We start from the raw sequence: 14,567 nt of genomic DNA on the forward strand, positions 1-14,567 counted from the left end.
AAACCAGTATCGTACTTTCAGATTAAGCCAATTTCTCTCCTTTTTTAGATCAGTATATTATCTTTGGAACTGAAGATGGTATTTATACGTTGAATCTGAATGAACTTCACGAAGCAACAATGGAACAGGTAATTATCAGTGTCTTGTACAGGCAGAATATAATGGACAGATACCACGAAACACCAAAACTGTAATTTTTAGCGGGGGGGTTGATAGGGATGCTCTGCTTTGTTGTGTAAGCAGGGCCACATCGAGTCAAATTCCATTGGTCCTAACGTTAGAAATCCCTGACTTTCAGGGCAATCTTTTTGACAGTGCGGATGAGATGCTCAGATCAAAGGATAGCATGGAGCCCTCCACCTGTATTAAGCCCTCTTCTCTCAGAACTGGTTCTGCATCCCCCTGCTCTGGCCTGCCTCCTTTCCTTTGCTACCCAGCCTGCCTCTTCCTTCTCCATCTTGATTCCACTAGATGGCACACCTCTCCTCCGCTGTGCATGACCCATATGCAGTTGCAGCCCCGCTGCTGGTTAGTCCAGCTGGCACAACTGCAGCTGGTCAATATTTATGGGCTGGCCAGCTGCTCCTCCTCTAGTCCCCTTGCTTCTTTAGCTCCCCTTGTTGCTTCTCCCCTGCTTGCCTGCTTCTCTCCTTCCAAACCCCATCTCCTTTTGTGCTTTGGCTTTGGCCCACTGCTTCCTGTCGCTAAGCACCCCATTGCTCACGCAAACGTCCCTAGTTCACTCGTCACCTCTAACTTAAAAACAACCAGGAAGGAAGATGTTAATAGTCCTTTTTATTTCTTTGATTTGCTGTACCCTCAGCCTGGGCCTCATGGGGCTATACGTTTAGGCCCCATATTAGGCCTATCTGGAGTTATCTAGTGGGGAATAGCCTCCAGGCCTTAAGAGGGAGACAATTTTTGCCAGACTTACTGTAAGGTATTTTTATGCTTTGCTACTGTTACTGTCCGAAGAGGGAGGAAAAGCTAAGAACCCTCTGTCTGGAGTAGAGTTTGTCTAGATGGTGCTAGTGCTGTTGTCATATGGAGCTGTAGGTTTGTACAGCACTTTCCAAACCTAGCAAGGACCGAATCTCTGCCCCAGAGACATAAAACACAACACAGGCTGATAGTAGAGGAAAAGGAGAATGTGGGGCTTTGATGAGGAGAGCACGGGACGGATTCTAGCACTGAGTGGGTCAGAAGGAGGTAAGGTAGAGAGGGTATTCAGCAGACCGGAAAAGAGAGGCTGTTCCGTGGGCGCAGCATGATCGAAGGCACAAAGCGAAGTGTGGGTGAAAGACAAAGTGGCAGTCTGGCCAGATGATTTGGGGGCGCTGGGCAAGCAGAAGGATATGAGAGGAAGATTAGGTAGGATCTGATGGTAAGAATGAGGAACTCGAAGTTGATACAGTCACAACAGAGGGAAGGCTTTCTCGGGTTAGTGGATACAAGAACATGCTTGAAAGCATAGGGGAAGGTAAGACCGAGTAGGTATTGGAGAAGGAACTGAGAATGAAAAGAAACATGGAAGGGTGGAGGTGAGCTACAAGGATAGAGGCAGGTAGTGGAAGTGGGATCTCTGAATCAGCCGCATTAAAGGTGGAGAATTAAAGATGGAAGCGCCCCATTGGGTGTTGGTGGTGTAACGGTGGGGGAAGCTGTTTTAGAAAGAAAGGGGAAGAAGGGGTACAGCTGGGATACAGAAGAATGAACCTGACCGAGAGAATGTCAGCGTCGTCATAAGACTTCATCAAGAGGCAATTAGCAGGGCATGAACAGGGCCTGAGGAAATAGATCAGGGGACCCAGCAGTATTAACCCATGTATATTTCTTTTTTAATTCAGTTTCTCTCTGTTACATGGAAATATCTTCTGCTTCTTCCTTTAGTTATTTCCCCGAAAGTGTACCTGGCTGTATGTTATCAATAATACTTTAATGTCGTTGTCAGGTATGTATATGTTAAGAAAAAAGCCACTGTACATAATGGGAAAATACACAAAGCATTCACTTGTTATAGATATTTTCCTGTGTGCTCCATGTAGATCAGTAACATTATATTGAATAAGAGAATAATGTGCTGTTTCCTGTATTTCTGTTTTCCTTTTCCATATAGGAAGTTTTACTTTGAAAATGCTTTACACAAGACATTTTCATAGTTTGTAAGGCTGGAAGCTTATAAAATCAAACTTGTAAACACTAGGTTAAATGCATCTGAGGCCTCCCACTGTTTTTTCCCTGAAAGGTTAGGAGTTTGATGATTAGACCACACAATGCAAGTCTTGTTCTGAGTAATGCCAAGGGCCCAGTTTGAGCGGGAGAAGGATATTGAATTTTTCCTGCTTTTGGCCTCTGAGATTGCAGTTCCAAGTTCAGGACCGTGTTCCGCTATTAAAATAACTATCAAGCCAACATTCAGTTCTATTGGGGAGGGGTGGAAAGGGCTTCTAAGAATTGAGCTGCAGTGTCTAATCATTCCCCTGGTGCATTGCAGTTTGGTGCCATCTTTAATGGCTCTGAACTTCCCAGTCATCCTCATCATACATCCCACTGACTCAGAAAATAGGTATGATTGAGGACAAGAAGAGTTCTTAGTTACGGAGGAATGACGTAGGTGCGCGTGCGCATGTAAATAATAATGAATTTGTCATTCTTATCTATTATATTTGTCCTAACTGTAGATGATTTGAAACAAGGGGTTTTCCCTCCTGTCCTGACAAGAGAATTCTGCATCCAGAACAGATGCCCAAGGCCGATCTTAATTTTGAGTGCAGACGGATTGCAGGATCAGGCTTTTAGACATAGGATTCTGTGTGTAATCCAAGTCATATCATGATAGTCCAGGATGGGTTTCCAGAAGGCTGGTGGCACATAGGTTCCAAAGGCCAGAGAGGACCACTCTGATCATCTAGTCTGACTTCCTTTGTGACACAGTTCATAGCACTTCCCCAAAAGAATTCCTAGAGCAGATCTTTTTGGAAAACATCCCATCTTGATTTTAAAATTGCCAGTGACACAGAATCCACCATGACCCTTAGTAAATTGTTCCAGTGGTTAATTACCCTCACTGTTAAAAATGTATGCCTTATTTCCAGTCTAAATTTGTCTAGCTTCAACTTCCAGCCATTGGTCCATGTTACACCCTTCTCTGCTAGATTGAAGAGACCATTATCAAATATTTGTTTCCCGTGTGAATTAATGCTTCTACTGCCAGCCATGGGAGGGTGGTTATATAGGCCATAAAAGTTTTTTCAAGATTGTTTAGCTGTATGCATTGTGTTTGAGTGATTGCAGATATCTGTACATAGATCAATATCAATTTGATATGTCAATATTAATAATATATATTTAAATATATTTATATAAATTTAATGAAAGTGTACTGGCCTGATACAGTCACATCAGTGCCTTGATGTTGTATCAAAAAACAACCTAGAATTTAGTGTGTGCATTTGTTTTACACATTTTCTTAAATGTTCTTATTAAACCTTAACTGTAATAGTGGAATTATGTCCCCACTTGATGCACTGTCATTTTAATCATGATTTGTTTCTCTTTACATTTTGGCTTGGCTTCTATTTTTGACATGTTTGTGGATCGCCTTTTTAGAAGGTAATTATCACTATGTATTTTTACCATAAATTACCTCTATCTAATGTGCGTATGTACGATACAAATCCGTTTTCTGTCTTACAGGAAAAACGTTCCAGCTCTACTCCCATAACCTAATAGCTTTGTTTGAACAAGCCAAAAAAACAGGATTTGCTGCTCATATGCAGACTCATAGGTTCCCTGACAAAATATTACCAAGGTACAAAAATATCTTTATTTTCTAGACAATTCTGAAAAATGAACATAAGTTCTAAACTACTTTATCCTTAATGCTTCTGATGTATGTCTGTATGAATCAGTAACATAAAAGGCTTTCAATATCGGTCACTGATGTGTGTTGTTAAACTTACTCTGTTATTCCAGGAAGTTTGCCTTAACAACAAAGATTCCTGATACAAAAGGATGCCACAAATGCTGCATAGGTGAGTGAACATTCAGTCTACTGATTTTTTTTCTTGGTTTTTATTACTGGAACAGTGGTTCGCACTCAGATTTATTTTTAATCTTCATAAACATAATACAAATGTGGGTCCTGGATAGCTCAGGAGATTGGTAATGAATTACTGAGCTTTACTTTCTTCTTATGTGACTTCCCCATGACTGGAGGTTTGCAACCCTAGTAGTCCATTCGGTACGATCCTCTGCTAATCTCTTTGTGGATGAATAGTCCTTTGATCCACCCAGGATACAACAACATCCATCCAAGATCTTCTTTTTCTGCCTACTGTTCTTCTACCATCAACTTTCTCGACCAGTGCCCGTAAACATGCATCACCCACTGAACCTCTTAAAATGTACCTTGCAAATCTAGCTTTACCTTACCACACGTGAACTACTGTCCCCAATGCAGTCAAGAGAAGTTTTGCTGTTGACTTCAATGGGGCCAGTATTTTACCCCAAATCACCAGTCAGTGTGGCCCAGGTCAGTGGTACCACGGTCACTACTACCTGTGGGATGGGCAGAGGCCTATATTAAAAAATGTGGTGGTCGGTCTTAGTCAAGTCCAAGTGGACAAGTGTCCCTGTCAGTAACCACTATCACTGACTGACGCTTCTTCTTAAGCATCACTAAAGAGGCCAAAGACTGGTCATGAAAGATGAAATATCCTCTGACCCTAGGAGGGTGGCGCATTCAAGGTAAGGTTGTGGCATAGGGCATCATGGGTTGAAGATGGAAAACTAGCAAACATGATGGTAAAGGACCAGTTATTATTTGTAGGTGTATGCGGTGGGGGGAGGTGTAGTTCAGCTGATTAAAAATCACTTTGAGCTGTATTTGACATGCGAGCTTACAACCCTTGTGTGTGCTGCATAAACACACACATTTTTTTTAATTTTGGAGTAAATTTTTCCAAAGGGACTTGTGCACTTAAGAGCTTATGTCATTGAAAATCAGTGGAACTTAAGAATTGTAAAAATGTTGTTGTCTTAAAATATCGCCTCCCTCACGCAGACACGTGGAGTTCAAACTATGGGTCTGATCTTCCTCAGATTGATACTGCCTGCTAGGGATTGGTTTCACCTACTGATCAGCACCCTCTGCCCTTTCTGGGGAAGCAGTGTTTTAAAATGTATTTAGGGGAGAACTTGGCTTTACAACGTGGCTCAAGCCAAGGTGACAAGCCAGACTCACCTGTATATGTGAAGCTGGACTGGGGCTCTGTTGCAAGCCGGTGTTTGCAGGCAGCCTGATGTCACAGTAACTGGCTGACTCAAGGTGACATGTTGTGGCCATTGAACCCAAATATGACTGAGAGTTTGAGTGCCACTCTCAGCGCTTTCTGAGAATGTGTGTTGTGCACATTCCCTGCTCTCTCCCTGATTCTCCAAGGGCTCCTGCGGGAAGATTTTTACCCTGAGAGCAAAGTTTCTGGTTTAAGAGCCATTATTTGAAAGTGCTTTAAAATCCACATGCGTACTCTGATTGTACTTGATAAGTAATTGTCCAGGGAAATAGCCTTCATTAGCAGGAAGAAAAGAGTCATCTAGTAAACAATTATTAATATAGCGGAACCCCATTTATCTGACCCTCCAGTATCCTGCTCTCCACATTAACCTAATGACCAGGACTCCAGGGCCAGAAGCGGGCAATCTCTCCTGTGGACACTAGATGGCGATGCCGCATTGCATGTTCCCATTCTCTGGAATATCTGGATTTTTGATTATCCGATCTGGCCCCGGTCCCGATTAGATCAGATAAACAGGGTTCTGCTGTAATACCTAGTGTAACGCCGACAGACCCCAGTGGTCAGCGGGCAGGATCGAACTGGGGACCTCTGGAGCTTAGTGCATGAGCCTCTACCGCATGAGCTAAAAGCCAACTGGCTGTTAGCTAAGTGTCTGTCTGTCTCTGTCTCTCTCTCTGTCTCTCTCTCCCCCCCCCCCCCCCACTCGGTGCCAGTAGATGGGACAAAACACCACACCCAGGAGGTGTGTGGGTTACACTGGCTCAGGGGCTCTCAAACTGTGGGCCAGGACCCTTCAGGGGGCGCGAGGTTATTACATGGGGGGTGGCGAGCTGTCAACCTCCACCTCAGACCCCGCTTTGCCTCCAGCATTTATAATGGTGTTAAATATATAAAAAAGTGTTTTTAATTTATAAGGGGGGGTCGGACTCAGAGACTTGCTATGTGAAAGGGGTCACCAGTAAAAAAAAGTTTGAGAGCCACTGCACTAGCTCTTGTATAGCATTTTTGTCTCTAATGTATTTATCCTCACAGCACCCTGTGAGGTGGGGAAGGGCTGGTATTCCCATTGTACAGATGGGGATCTGAGGCACAGACTAGCTAAGGTCATCAGTCCCCGGTTCCTGAACAATGGGACTGTGTGATCAAAGAAAAGAAAGGAGCTGTGGCCGTTGCTGATGTCAGCATGATGAAGGGGGTTGCTAAGCATCAGGAAAAGCATCCGTAACAGAGAACGCTGTTGTGAGGATGACATTGACTAGCAGCGCCAGGATTACAGCACTGACTAATGTGGTGAAGGTTCTCATTGTGTACGTACAGTGCATAACACAATGGGCCCTGGTCATAGGTGGGGCCTCTAAGGTGCTGCAGTAACGCAAACAAAGAATAACGCTAGGGCATTGAGAAATTTTACAAGAGGAAGAGGTGATGTGGTTGAGATTCTTGGCTCTTTTATAATTTGCTGTTCTCATCTTCCTTCTATTTCAACGGGCCCCTGACTCTCTCTTGCTCCTCTAGAAACAAATCTTTGTCTAGCACAGGTGTGCTGTTTGCTTCAGTAACATTCCATGAGTTAGTCCACAGGTTATGTTATGTTCATATGTAGCAAAATAGATAATTTTGTCTCTAGTTCATTTGGAAGTTAACACAATAATAAATGGAACAAACGTTTTAATACAGCACCAAATAATAAACCTAAGGTCAAAAAGGTTAGTTTTTTAAATTTTGAATCCTCTGTAAAAATAGCTGTAATTTTCAGTTTTACTTGAAACGTGATTGCCTGTTAAATCCAACCCTATTTGATGTGTGGATTGTTCTGTTTTGTTTTTTTTTGTTTAATAGTAAGAAATCCATACACAGGACATAAATACCTTTGTGGAGCATTGCAGTCTGGAATTGTTTTACTTCAGTGGTATGAACCAATGCAGAAATTCATGTTAATAAAGGTAAGCTTTACCCAGTTACAAGATATGTCCTTTTCCTGTTGCACAATGTTAATCATTCAACTATTATTAGAAATAAACAAAGCTCTCTGAAAGTGTGTGAACCATTCCAGGTTTTTATGATGGAAAGTGCATCCCTTTCTAGTCCTGTTTGTGGATGCTAAGCACTTGAAAATCTGGCCCTGCAAGCTTTTACTAGCTCTAGGGCTGATCCAGTGCCCGAGGGAATCAATGAAACTCTTTGCATTGATTCACAAGATGTTGGATCAAACCCAGTGCTAGCAGTAGCAGACCTCCAAAAACTAAGAGCATGAATTATGTGAAATGTTCCATTCTTTTGGGCATATACTCTCCTTGATTGTGAGTAGTAGTTTGAATTACATAGGCAATTGAGAGGAGACTAACTCTCACTAAAAGGACTGAGACTTAGAATCACACAACTGGAAGGGACCTCGAGAGGTCATCTAGTCCAGTCCCCTGCACTCAAGGCAGGATTAAGTATTATCTAGACCATCCCTGACAGGTGTTTGTCTAACCTGCTCTTAAAAATCTCCAGTGATGGAGATTCCACAACCTCCCTAGGCAATTTATTCCAGTGCTTAATCACTCTGACAGGAAGTTTTTCCTAATGTCCAACCTAAACCACCCTTGCTGCAATTTAAGCCCATTGCTTCTTGTCCTATCCTCAGAGGTTAAGAACAACAAATTTTCTCCCTCCTCCTTGTAACAACCTTTTATGTACTTTTCAGCTTGGAAAAGAGACAACTAAGGGGGGATATGATAGAGGTCTATAAAATCGTGACTGGTGTGGAGAAAGGGAATAAGGAAGTGTTATTTGCTTCTTCTTGTAACACAAGAATTGGGGGTCACCAAATGAAATTAATAGGCAGCAGGTTTAAAACAAAAGGAAGTATTTCTTCACACAGTGCACAGTCAACCTGTGAAACTCTTAGCCAGAGGATATTGTGAAGACCAAGACTATAACAATGTTCAAAGAAGAACCAGATAAATTCATGGAGGATAGGTCCATCAGTGGCAATTAGCCAGGATGGGCAGGGATGGTGTCTCTAGCCTCTGTTTGCCAGAAGCTAGGAACGGGCAACAGGGGATGGATCACTTGATGATTACCTGTTCTGTTCATTCCCCCTGAAGCACCTGGCATTGGCCACTATCAGTAGACAGGATACTGGACTAGATGGACCTTTGGTCTGACCCAGTACGGCCGTTCTTATGTTCTGATATTCATTAGTATCTCTCATTATCTGTGCATGTCCGTTTTTAGGCTGCCTACCTACATGCTAGGTAAAAGTAACCTCTAAACTTGATTTATCTTAATTTTTTTCAGCACTTTGATTTTCCTTTGCCAACCCCTCTGAATGTGTTTGAAATGCTAGTGATACCAGAGCAGGAATACCCCATGGTTTGTGTGGCTATCAGTAAGGGCATAGAACCAAATCAAGTAGTTCAGTTTGAGACAATCAACTTGAACTCTGCTTCTTCATGGTTTACAGAAATTGGAGCAGGTAAGGTTTTGGAGGTCTAGTGTGTGAACCTTGCATTCTAAAGTAATGTAGAAACACTTTCTCTACCAGCTTGATTCCAGTTAATTTTTGAGGCACGCATACATATCTAGATATAGGCCTTGCAGTGCCATGCCAGCCTGGATTGCATCTTCCTCTCTGTGCTCTGGCCTTCTGAGCATAACTGTTTTGTAGTAAGATATAAAATCACTTCCTGAGAAAAGTTGGGGGAACTCTTCTGGTGTTTAAAATTACTTCATTCCCTCTACTTAATCATCACATAGGAGGCTGGTCCGTCAGACCTTTCCAAGTCCGTTTTCTGCCCAGCTCCAATTTAATTTACATTTTAAAAGGCTTCATTTTAAAAGCACCATGTATTAAAGTGGATGTTTGAAAACCAGAACATGACCCACTCAGCTAAGAGCTCAGTGTGTAGTTATTTGGTCCATGTCCCTCCAGGGGGCAGTCTCTGTGCTGTTCCCCCTTTTCCTCTCTGGACACCCTCAGCGAAGTGCATGCCTCTCTTTTGTGGCCTCACATAGACCATTTTTGTAATCCGTTGCCCATTTATGCCATGGAAAAAGTTCTCCTTTCTCTTCAAAAGCTATTTGCTACCTTGATTACTTTTTTCTCCGCTACGCTGATTCAGACACATCTTTCCACATTTAAAGGCTTCTTTTTAACAGCACTAGTGGGCGAGCTCATTTATGAATTAAAGCTATATAAACTGTTAAATACTAACTTATCAGTCACGCAGGGCTTCCTAGATTGTCATCTCCAAACATGAATTCTCCAAGGGGGAAGTGTCCTGTGCTGATCCCCACCACTCACTATTGTACCTTATTGCGAACACCCTCTAAAGCGGATTTGATATGTTCTTGGCAGGCTGTCACAAGCAGACAGTAGTCCCTTCAGAGTTATGGTTTCTGTTTTAAAAGCCCAATTTTTTGAGAGGCAAGACTCGATCCTGAGCTCCTCTCCCATAACACAAAGGGGTCAGAAAGCAGCTGACTCACCTCAGCTGGAGAATTGGTTTCTTTAACCTTGCCACCACTAAAAGAAATAAAAATGACTCTACAAGAATAGAAATCCCTAACTGTAAAGGTTGTATGCAGAGCGGCAAACGCACAAAGTAGAATATAGGGTTTGGGGAGCTAAGATCGGGTTTTAAAGGTGTAATGTAAACTGGTTTTGTTTTCCTTTAACAAGGCAATCAGCAGTTAGATGCCATTCATGTAACACAGCTGGAAAGAGACACCGTTCTAGTCTGCTTGGACAGTAAGTATTGTCTATATGGTTGGAGCTGTGTGATAGAAACCTTTGCTTTGGCACAATTGCTACTTTGTTAGATGTCCGCTCTTTGGTTCTCTTTTATACTGTAGCATTGCAATATCAGGGCTTTAGTTAAGATTTAGATACATGCAGCCTTCAGGTTTGCAGCCCTCTTAAAAAAAATACATATATCCTTTATTTTGTCTTTTGTTTTCATCGTTTAAACTTAATGCAGTGTTATGATTGAGAATAGAATACTCAAAAATCAGGAATTTTCAGAGCTTCGTTTCTTACCACAAATGTAACTTGTACAACACACATGGCAATACAAGAATCTGTATGCACAGAAGTGTGGCTGAAAAGTTAATGGTTTCAGTAGCAACCCAGTCGTGACTTTTGTGTATTTAAATATACAAACCTTCATGTTAGGGTGGTTGGTTTTTTTTTCTTTGAATAGTCATATATTTTGTATTTCTTTAGGAAGACTTTTAGTAAAGTCTCAAACATACAGATACATATACGGTCTTATCTACTTGTGCATTAATAGAAACATGCTCTTTGATTCATTCTGTACAAACTATAAAAGCCAGACATGGGAATAAAATACGCTTAAGCCTGAAGGTTGTAGTTAGCATTTTATATGTAAAGCTGTCTATAATCCTTTTCAGCAACGGGTTTTGAGCTTGATTTTGTCCTTTTTTTCCCTTGAGAATTTGTGAAAATTGTGAATTTACAAGGGAAGCTGAAGTCGAGCAAGAAGCTGGCCTCTGAGCTAAGTTTTGATTTCTGCATTGAATCTGTAGGTAAGTAAAAATTTCCTGACTGGTTCTCAAGAACGGAGCCTTGAGCAGAGAAGATTTTATCTTCCAATTGCATGGCTCTTTCTAGCCAAGGTTAGTTTATTGCCTGACACTGCAAACGCTTTTTACTTGGTGTAGTGCTTATTGCGGTGAATTGTCTCCTTGACTGCATTGACTACTTAGGGGGATAGGCTAGATGCCAGCTTGTGTTTGCAAGACTGAGCCTGATTTTTGGAAATTCCGTTCTAGTGTAATTCCTGCTGTTTTTAAATAAGATGTATCCTGTCTTGATTAAAAACAAAGAAATTGCTCACCCATACCTTCTTAATAATACATAGCTCTTACACGGTGTGTAGCAGTCTTGTTTTTGAAAGGTGTGCCATCATCTCTACACAACAGCGCTCTGTTATGCTGAGTGTTCCTGCCATGATCAATGGTCCCAAAAGTGGGTCTTTAGTATACTGTACGTTAATTGTTGCAGAACTGGAATTCTTTAAACTTGTTCTGGAACCAGAGTCAGTGGTGAAAAGCCTTTAATAAAATCCCAGTTTCAAGATCAGCTCACTCTTACCCAGCAGTTCCTTGCAGTTTGGAGCACTGGGTTCCTTAGGCATCTTCCCTTTGGCAACAGATTTTTGGGGTAGCTTTTTTAAAAGAATGAATGTCACATGGTCATCTGTCCAGGCAGTGCAGGGTCTTGTGTGACAGAATCTCAAACTGGTCAGGCTGTGAAGGGACACTGCAGTATTTTTTTTTATTTGACACGTGGTCCTTTCCTACATCACGAAACGTTATAATTATCCAGTTGAATTCTCAGTCAGAAAACTTTCCCTCCATTCCCAGCAATCGACATACACTGTCATTTATACTATAATGCAACTACACTGCGTAAACAGCTTTCCTTTGACACTCTGAAGGGATGAATAGATGGAAAGATGTATTGAGGACTCTTGCACTAATTGTCTAGCTCACTTTGCAGATGGCTGTTCAGTGAATGGCTTCTGGAATTTATTACACTCTAGATGGCTTTGGGGAGCCTCGGTTTTATAATGTAGGGATTGGAATAGGAATAAGTAGCTCTTCCTGGTTTATGACAGGAGAAGGGGAGCAGCAAGTGCTCATGAATCTAAGGGCATGTCTGTATTGCAGTCGGAGGTGATTGCTGCTTGGGTAGACATACTCATGCCAACTTTAATCCAGCTAGCAGGACTCAAAATAGCAGTGAAAACACAGCCGCATGGGCTAGGAGTGTGAATACATACCCAGGGTTCCAAGCGGGCTTGTGCAGCTGATGCTGAAACACATGCAGCCAGGTGCTTGCTGCTGTTGCTAGCTGCACTAGCCAAATTCTAGCTAGCACAGGCATGCCTCCACGAGCTACAGTCACCCCACCAGTTGCGGTGCAGACATACCTTTTATGTAGAAAAAGGTACGGTTTGTTGATATGTTTGAAAAGCCCAATCAGTAGTTTATAAGTTTGTTGACTTAACTGAATGCCAGATGCATCAGCTACTGAGCAGCATGCCCCGTTAGTCTCTGAGAGATCACATGGGAAACAAGCAGGCAGGGCTGGCTTTAGGCCGATTCCCCGGAATCGGGCCCTGCGCCTAAGAGGGCCCTGTGCCTTAGGCACCTTTTTTAATTTTATAATTTTTTTTACTTACCCAGTCCGCTCCGGGTCTTCGGCGGCATTTCGGCGGCGGGGGGTCCTTTGGTGCCGCGGAAGACCTGGAATGGACCCCCCGCCGCTGAAGTGCCGCCGAAGCCCCGGACCACCCCCGGGTATTCGAATCGGGCCCCGCAGTTCATAAAGCCGCAAAATTTTCAAAAAATAGCATGGCTATACAATGTGTAATATTCACTTGGTGCTTCCTAGAGCCTGAAATTGTGCACTAACATCTCAAACACATTTCCTGTACTGGACCCACCAATGCTGTCTTTGATCAGAGACAACAGAACTCCTTTCAACCCATTGGTCTAATTTTGTTTTTCTTCTTGTAGTGTGCCTTCAAGACAGTGTGCTGGCTTTCTGGAAACATGGCATGCAGGGCAAAAGCTTTAAGTCAGATGAAGTAAGTACTCACCTGGTCTTTCCATAATTAATTTAATTTAATTTTAACTCATCTTCCCCTCGCACCTGCTTCCAGGTTGCTGATTCTGATTGGGGCCCTAAATTGCTACCATAATACAGTAACTCCTCACTTGACATTGTAGTGATGATCCTGAAAAATGCGACTTTAAGCGAAACGATGTTAAGCGAATCCAATTTCCCCATAAGAATTAATGTAAATGGTGGGGGGGGGGGGGAAATTAGGTTCCAGGGAATTTTTTTTTCACCAGACAAGAGACTATATACTGTGATAGACCCAGACCAGTTGGGAACAGCAGAGTAGCAGAAGGGAGATATACTGGCCACTGGATAAGTAGTTTTCTGTTCCCTGAGTGACCAGAGCAGGGGCTGCTCCAGGCTAATAGACCACCTGACTCCAATTAACCTGCTAAGAGTCAGGTGAGGCAGTTAAGCACCTGACGCTAATTAATGCCCCTCTGATGCTATAAAAGGGCTCACTCCAGTCAAGCCAGGGGGAGCCAGAGGAGAGGAAGTGTGTGAGAGGATCTGGGAGCAAGAGGTGTGCAAGAAGCGGAGAGTGAGTAGGCATACTGCTGGAGGACGGAGAAGTACAAGTGTTATCAGACATCAGGAGGAAGGTCCGGTGGTGAGGACAAAGAAGGTGTTGGGAGGAGGCCATGGGGAAGTAGCCCAGGGAGTTGTAGGTGTCGTGCAACTGTACCAGGAGGCACTCTAAACAGCTGCAGTCCACAGGGCCCTGGGCTGGAACCCGGAGTAGAGGGTGGGCCCGGGTTCCCCCCATACCTCCCAACTCCTGATCAAACACAGGAGGAATTGACCTGGACTATAGCTTCTACCAGAGGGGAAGGTCTCTGGACTGTTTCCTGACCCACAGGGTGAATCTGTGAAGCGAGCAAATCCGCCAATAAGCGCAGGACCCACCAAGGTAGAGGAGGAACTTTGTCACAATACATATACACAGTATAAGTTTTAAACAAACAATTTAAGACTGTACACAGCAATGATGATTGTGAAGCTTGGTTGAGGTGGTGGAGTCAGAGGGTGGAAGAGGGTGGGATATTTCCCAGCGAATGCCTTACTGCTAAATGATGAACTAGCACTCGGCTGAGCCCTCAAGGGTTAACACATTGTTGTTAATGTAGCCTCACACTCTACAAGGCAGCACAGATGGAGGGAGGGGAGACAGCATGGCAGAGAGAGAGACACACACACACCATGTGTGTTAGAGATGTGCATTGCCCCTTTAAGTACGCTGACCCCACTTTAAGTACATTGCCTTTTTAAGTAGATCAGCAAGTTGAGACAGCAACTGCTGCCAGCAAGCTCCCTCCGTCCTGAGCCCTGTCGTGTCGTCCCCCCCGCTCTGTGGAGATGGGGGTAAAGGAGATGGGGGGCAGGAGCAGGGTGGAGGGGGACACCCTGACATTAGCACCTCTCTTCTCCCCCCCCCCTTTGCACAGCAAGCAGGAGGCTCCCAGAAGCAGCTCCAAGGCAGAGGGCAGGAGCAGCACAGGGGTGTTGGGGTGTGCGGGGGAGGGACAGCTGAACTGCTGGCAATTGATAGCCTGCTGGGCGGCTGCCGCACAGGGAACTTAGGGGAGCGGGGAGCTCGTAGGGGGGCTGTCAGCCCCCCCTGGTTCCAA

At 43.5% G+C, this 14,567-nt stretch overlaps 1 protein-coding gene across 2 annotated transcripts in view; it reads left to right on the forward strand.

Annotated features, from left to right (window-relative positions):
- MAP4K5 (mitogen-activated protein kinase kinase kinase kinase 5) overlaps window positions 1-14,567 on the forward strand; it is an 80,759-nt gene that overhangs the window by 62,393 nt on the left and 3,799 nt on the right. For both annotated transcript variants that reach the window (XM_026654198.1, XM_026654199.1), the window contains 10 exons: window positions 49-128; window positions 1,891-1,951; window positions 3,610-3,612; window positions 3,697-3,811; window positions 3,976-4,034; window positions 7,140-7,243; window positions 8,586-8,763; window positions 9,970-10,038; window positions 10,743-10,835; window positions 12,834-12,904. In XM_026654198.1, the coding sequence (XP_026509983.1) occupies window positions 49-128; window positions 1,891-1,951; window positions 3,610-3,612; window positions 3,697-3,811; window positions 3,976-4,034; window positions 7,140-7,243; window positions 8,586-8,763; window positions 9,970-10,038; window positions 10,743-10,835; window positions 12,834-12,904 (833 nt within the window). The remainder of the gene's footprint in view (window positions 1-48; window positions 129-1,890; window positions 1,952-3,609; window positions 3,613-3,696; window positions 3,812-3,975; window positions 4,035-7,139; window positions 7,244-8,585; window positions 8,764-9,969; window positions 10,039-10,742; window positions 10,836-12,833; window positions 12,905-14,567) is intronic.

Source organism: Terrapene carolina, unplaced genomic scaffold (genome assembly GCF_002925995.2).
Source record: "Terrapene carolina triunguis isolate 2854851 unplaced genomic scaffold, T_m_triunguis-2.0 Scaffold189, whole genome shotgun sequence".
In the NCBI taxonomy this organism is placed as follows: Eukaryota; Metazoa; Chordata; order Testudines; family Emydidae; genus Terrapene; species Terrapene triunguis.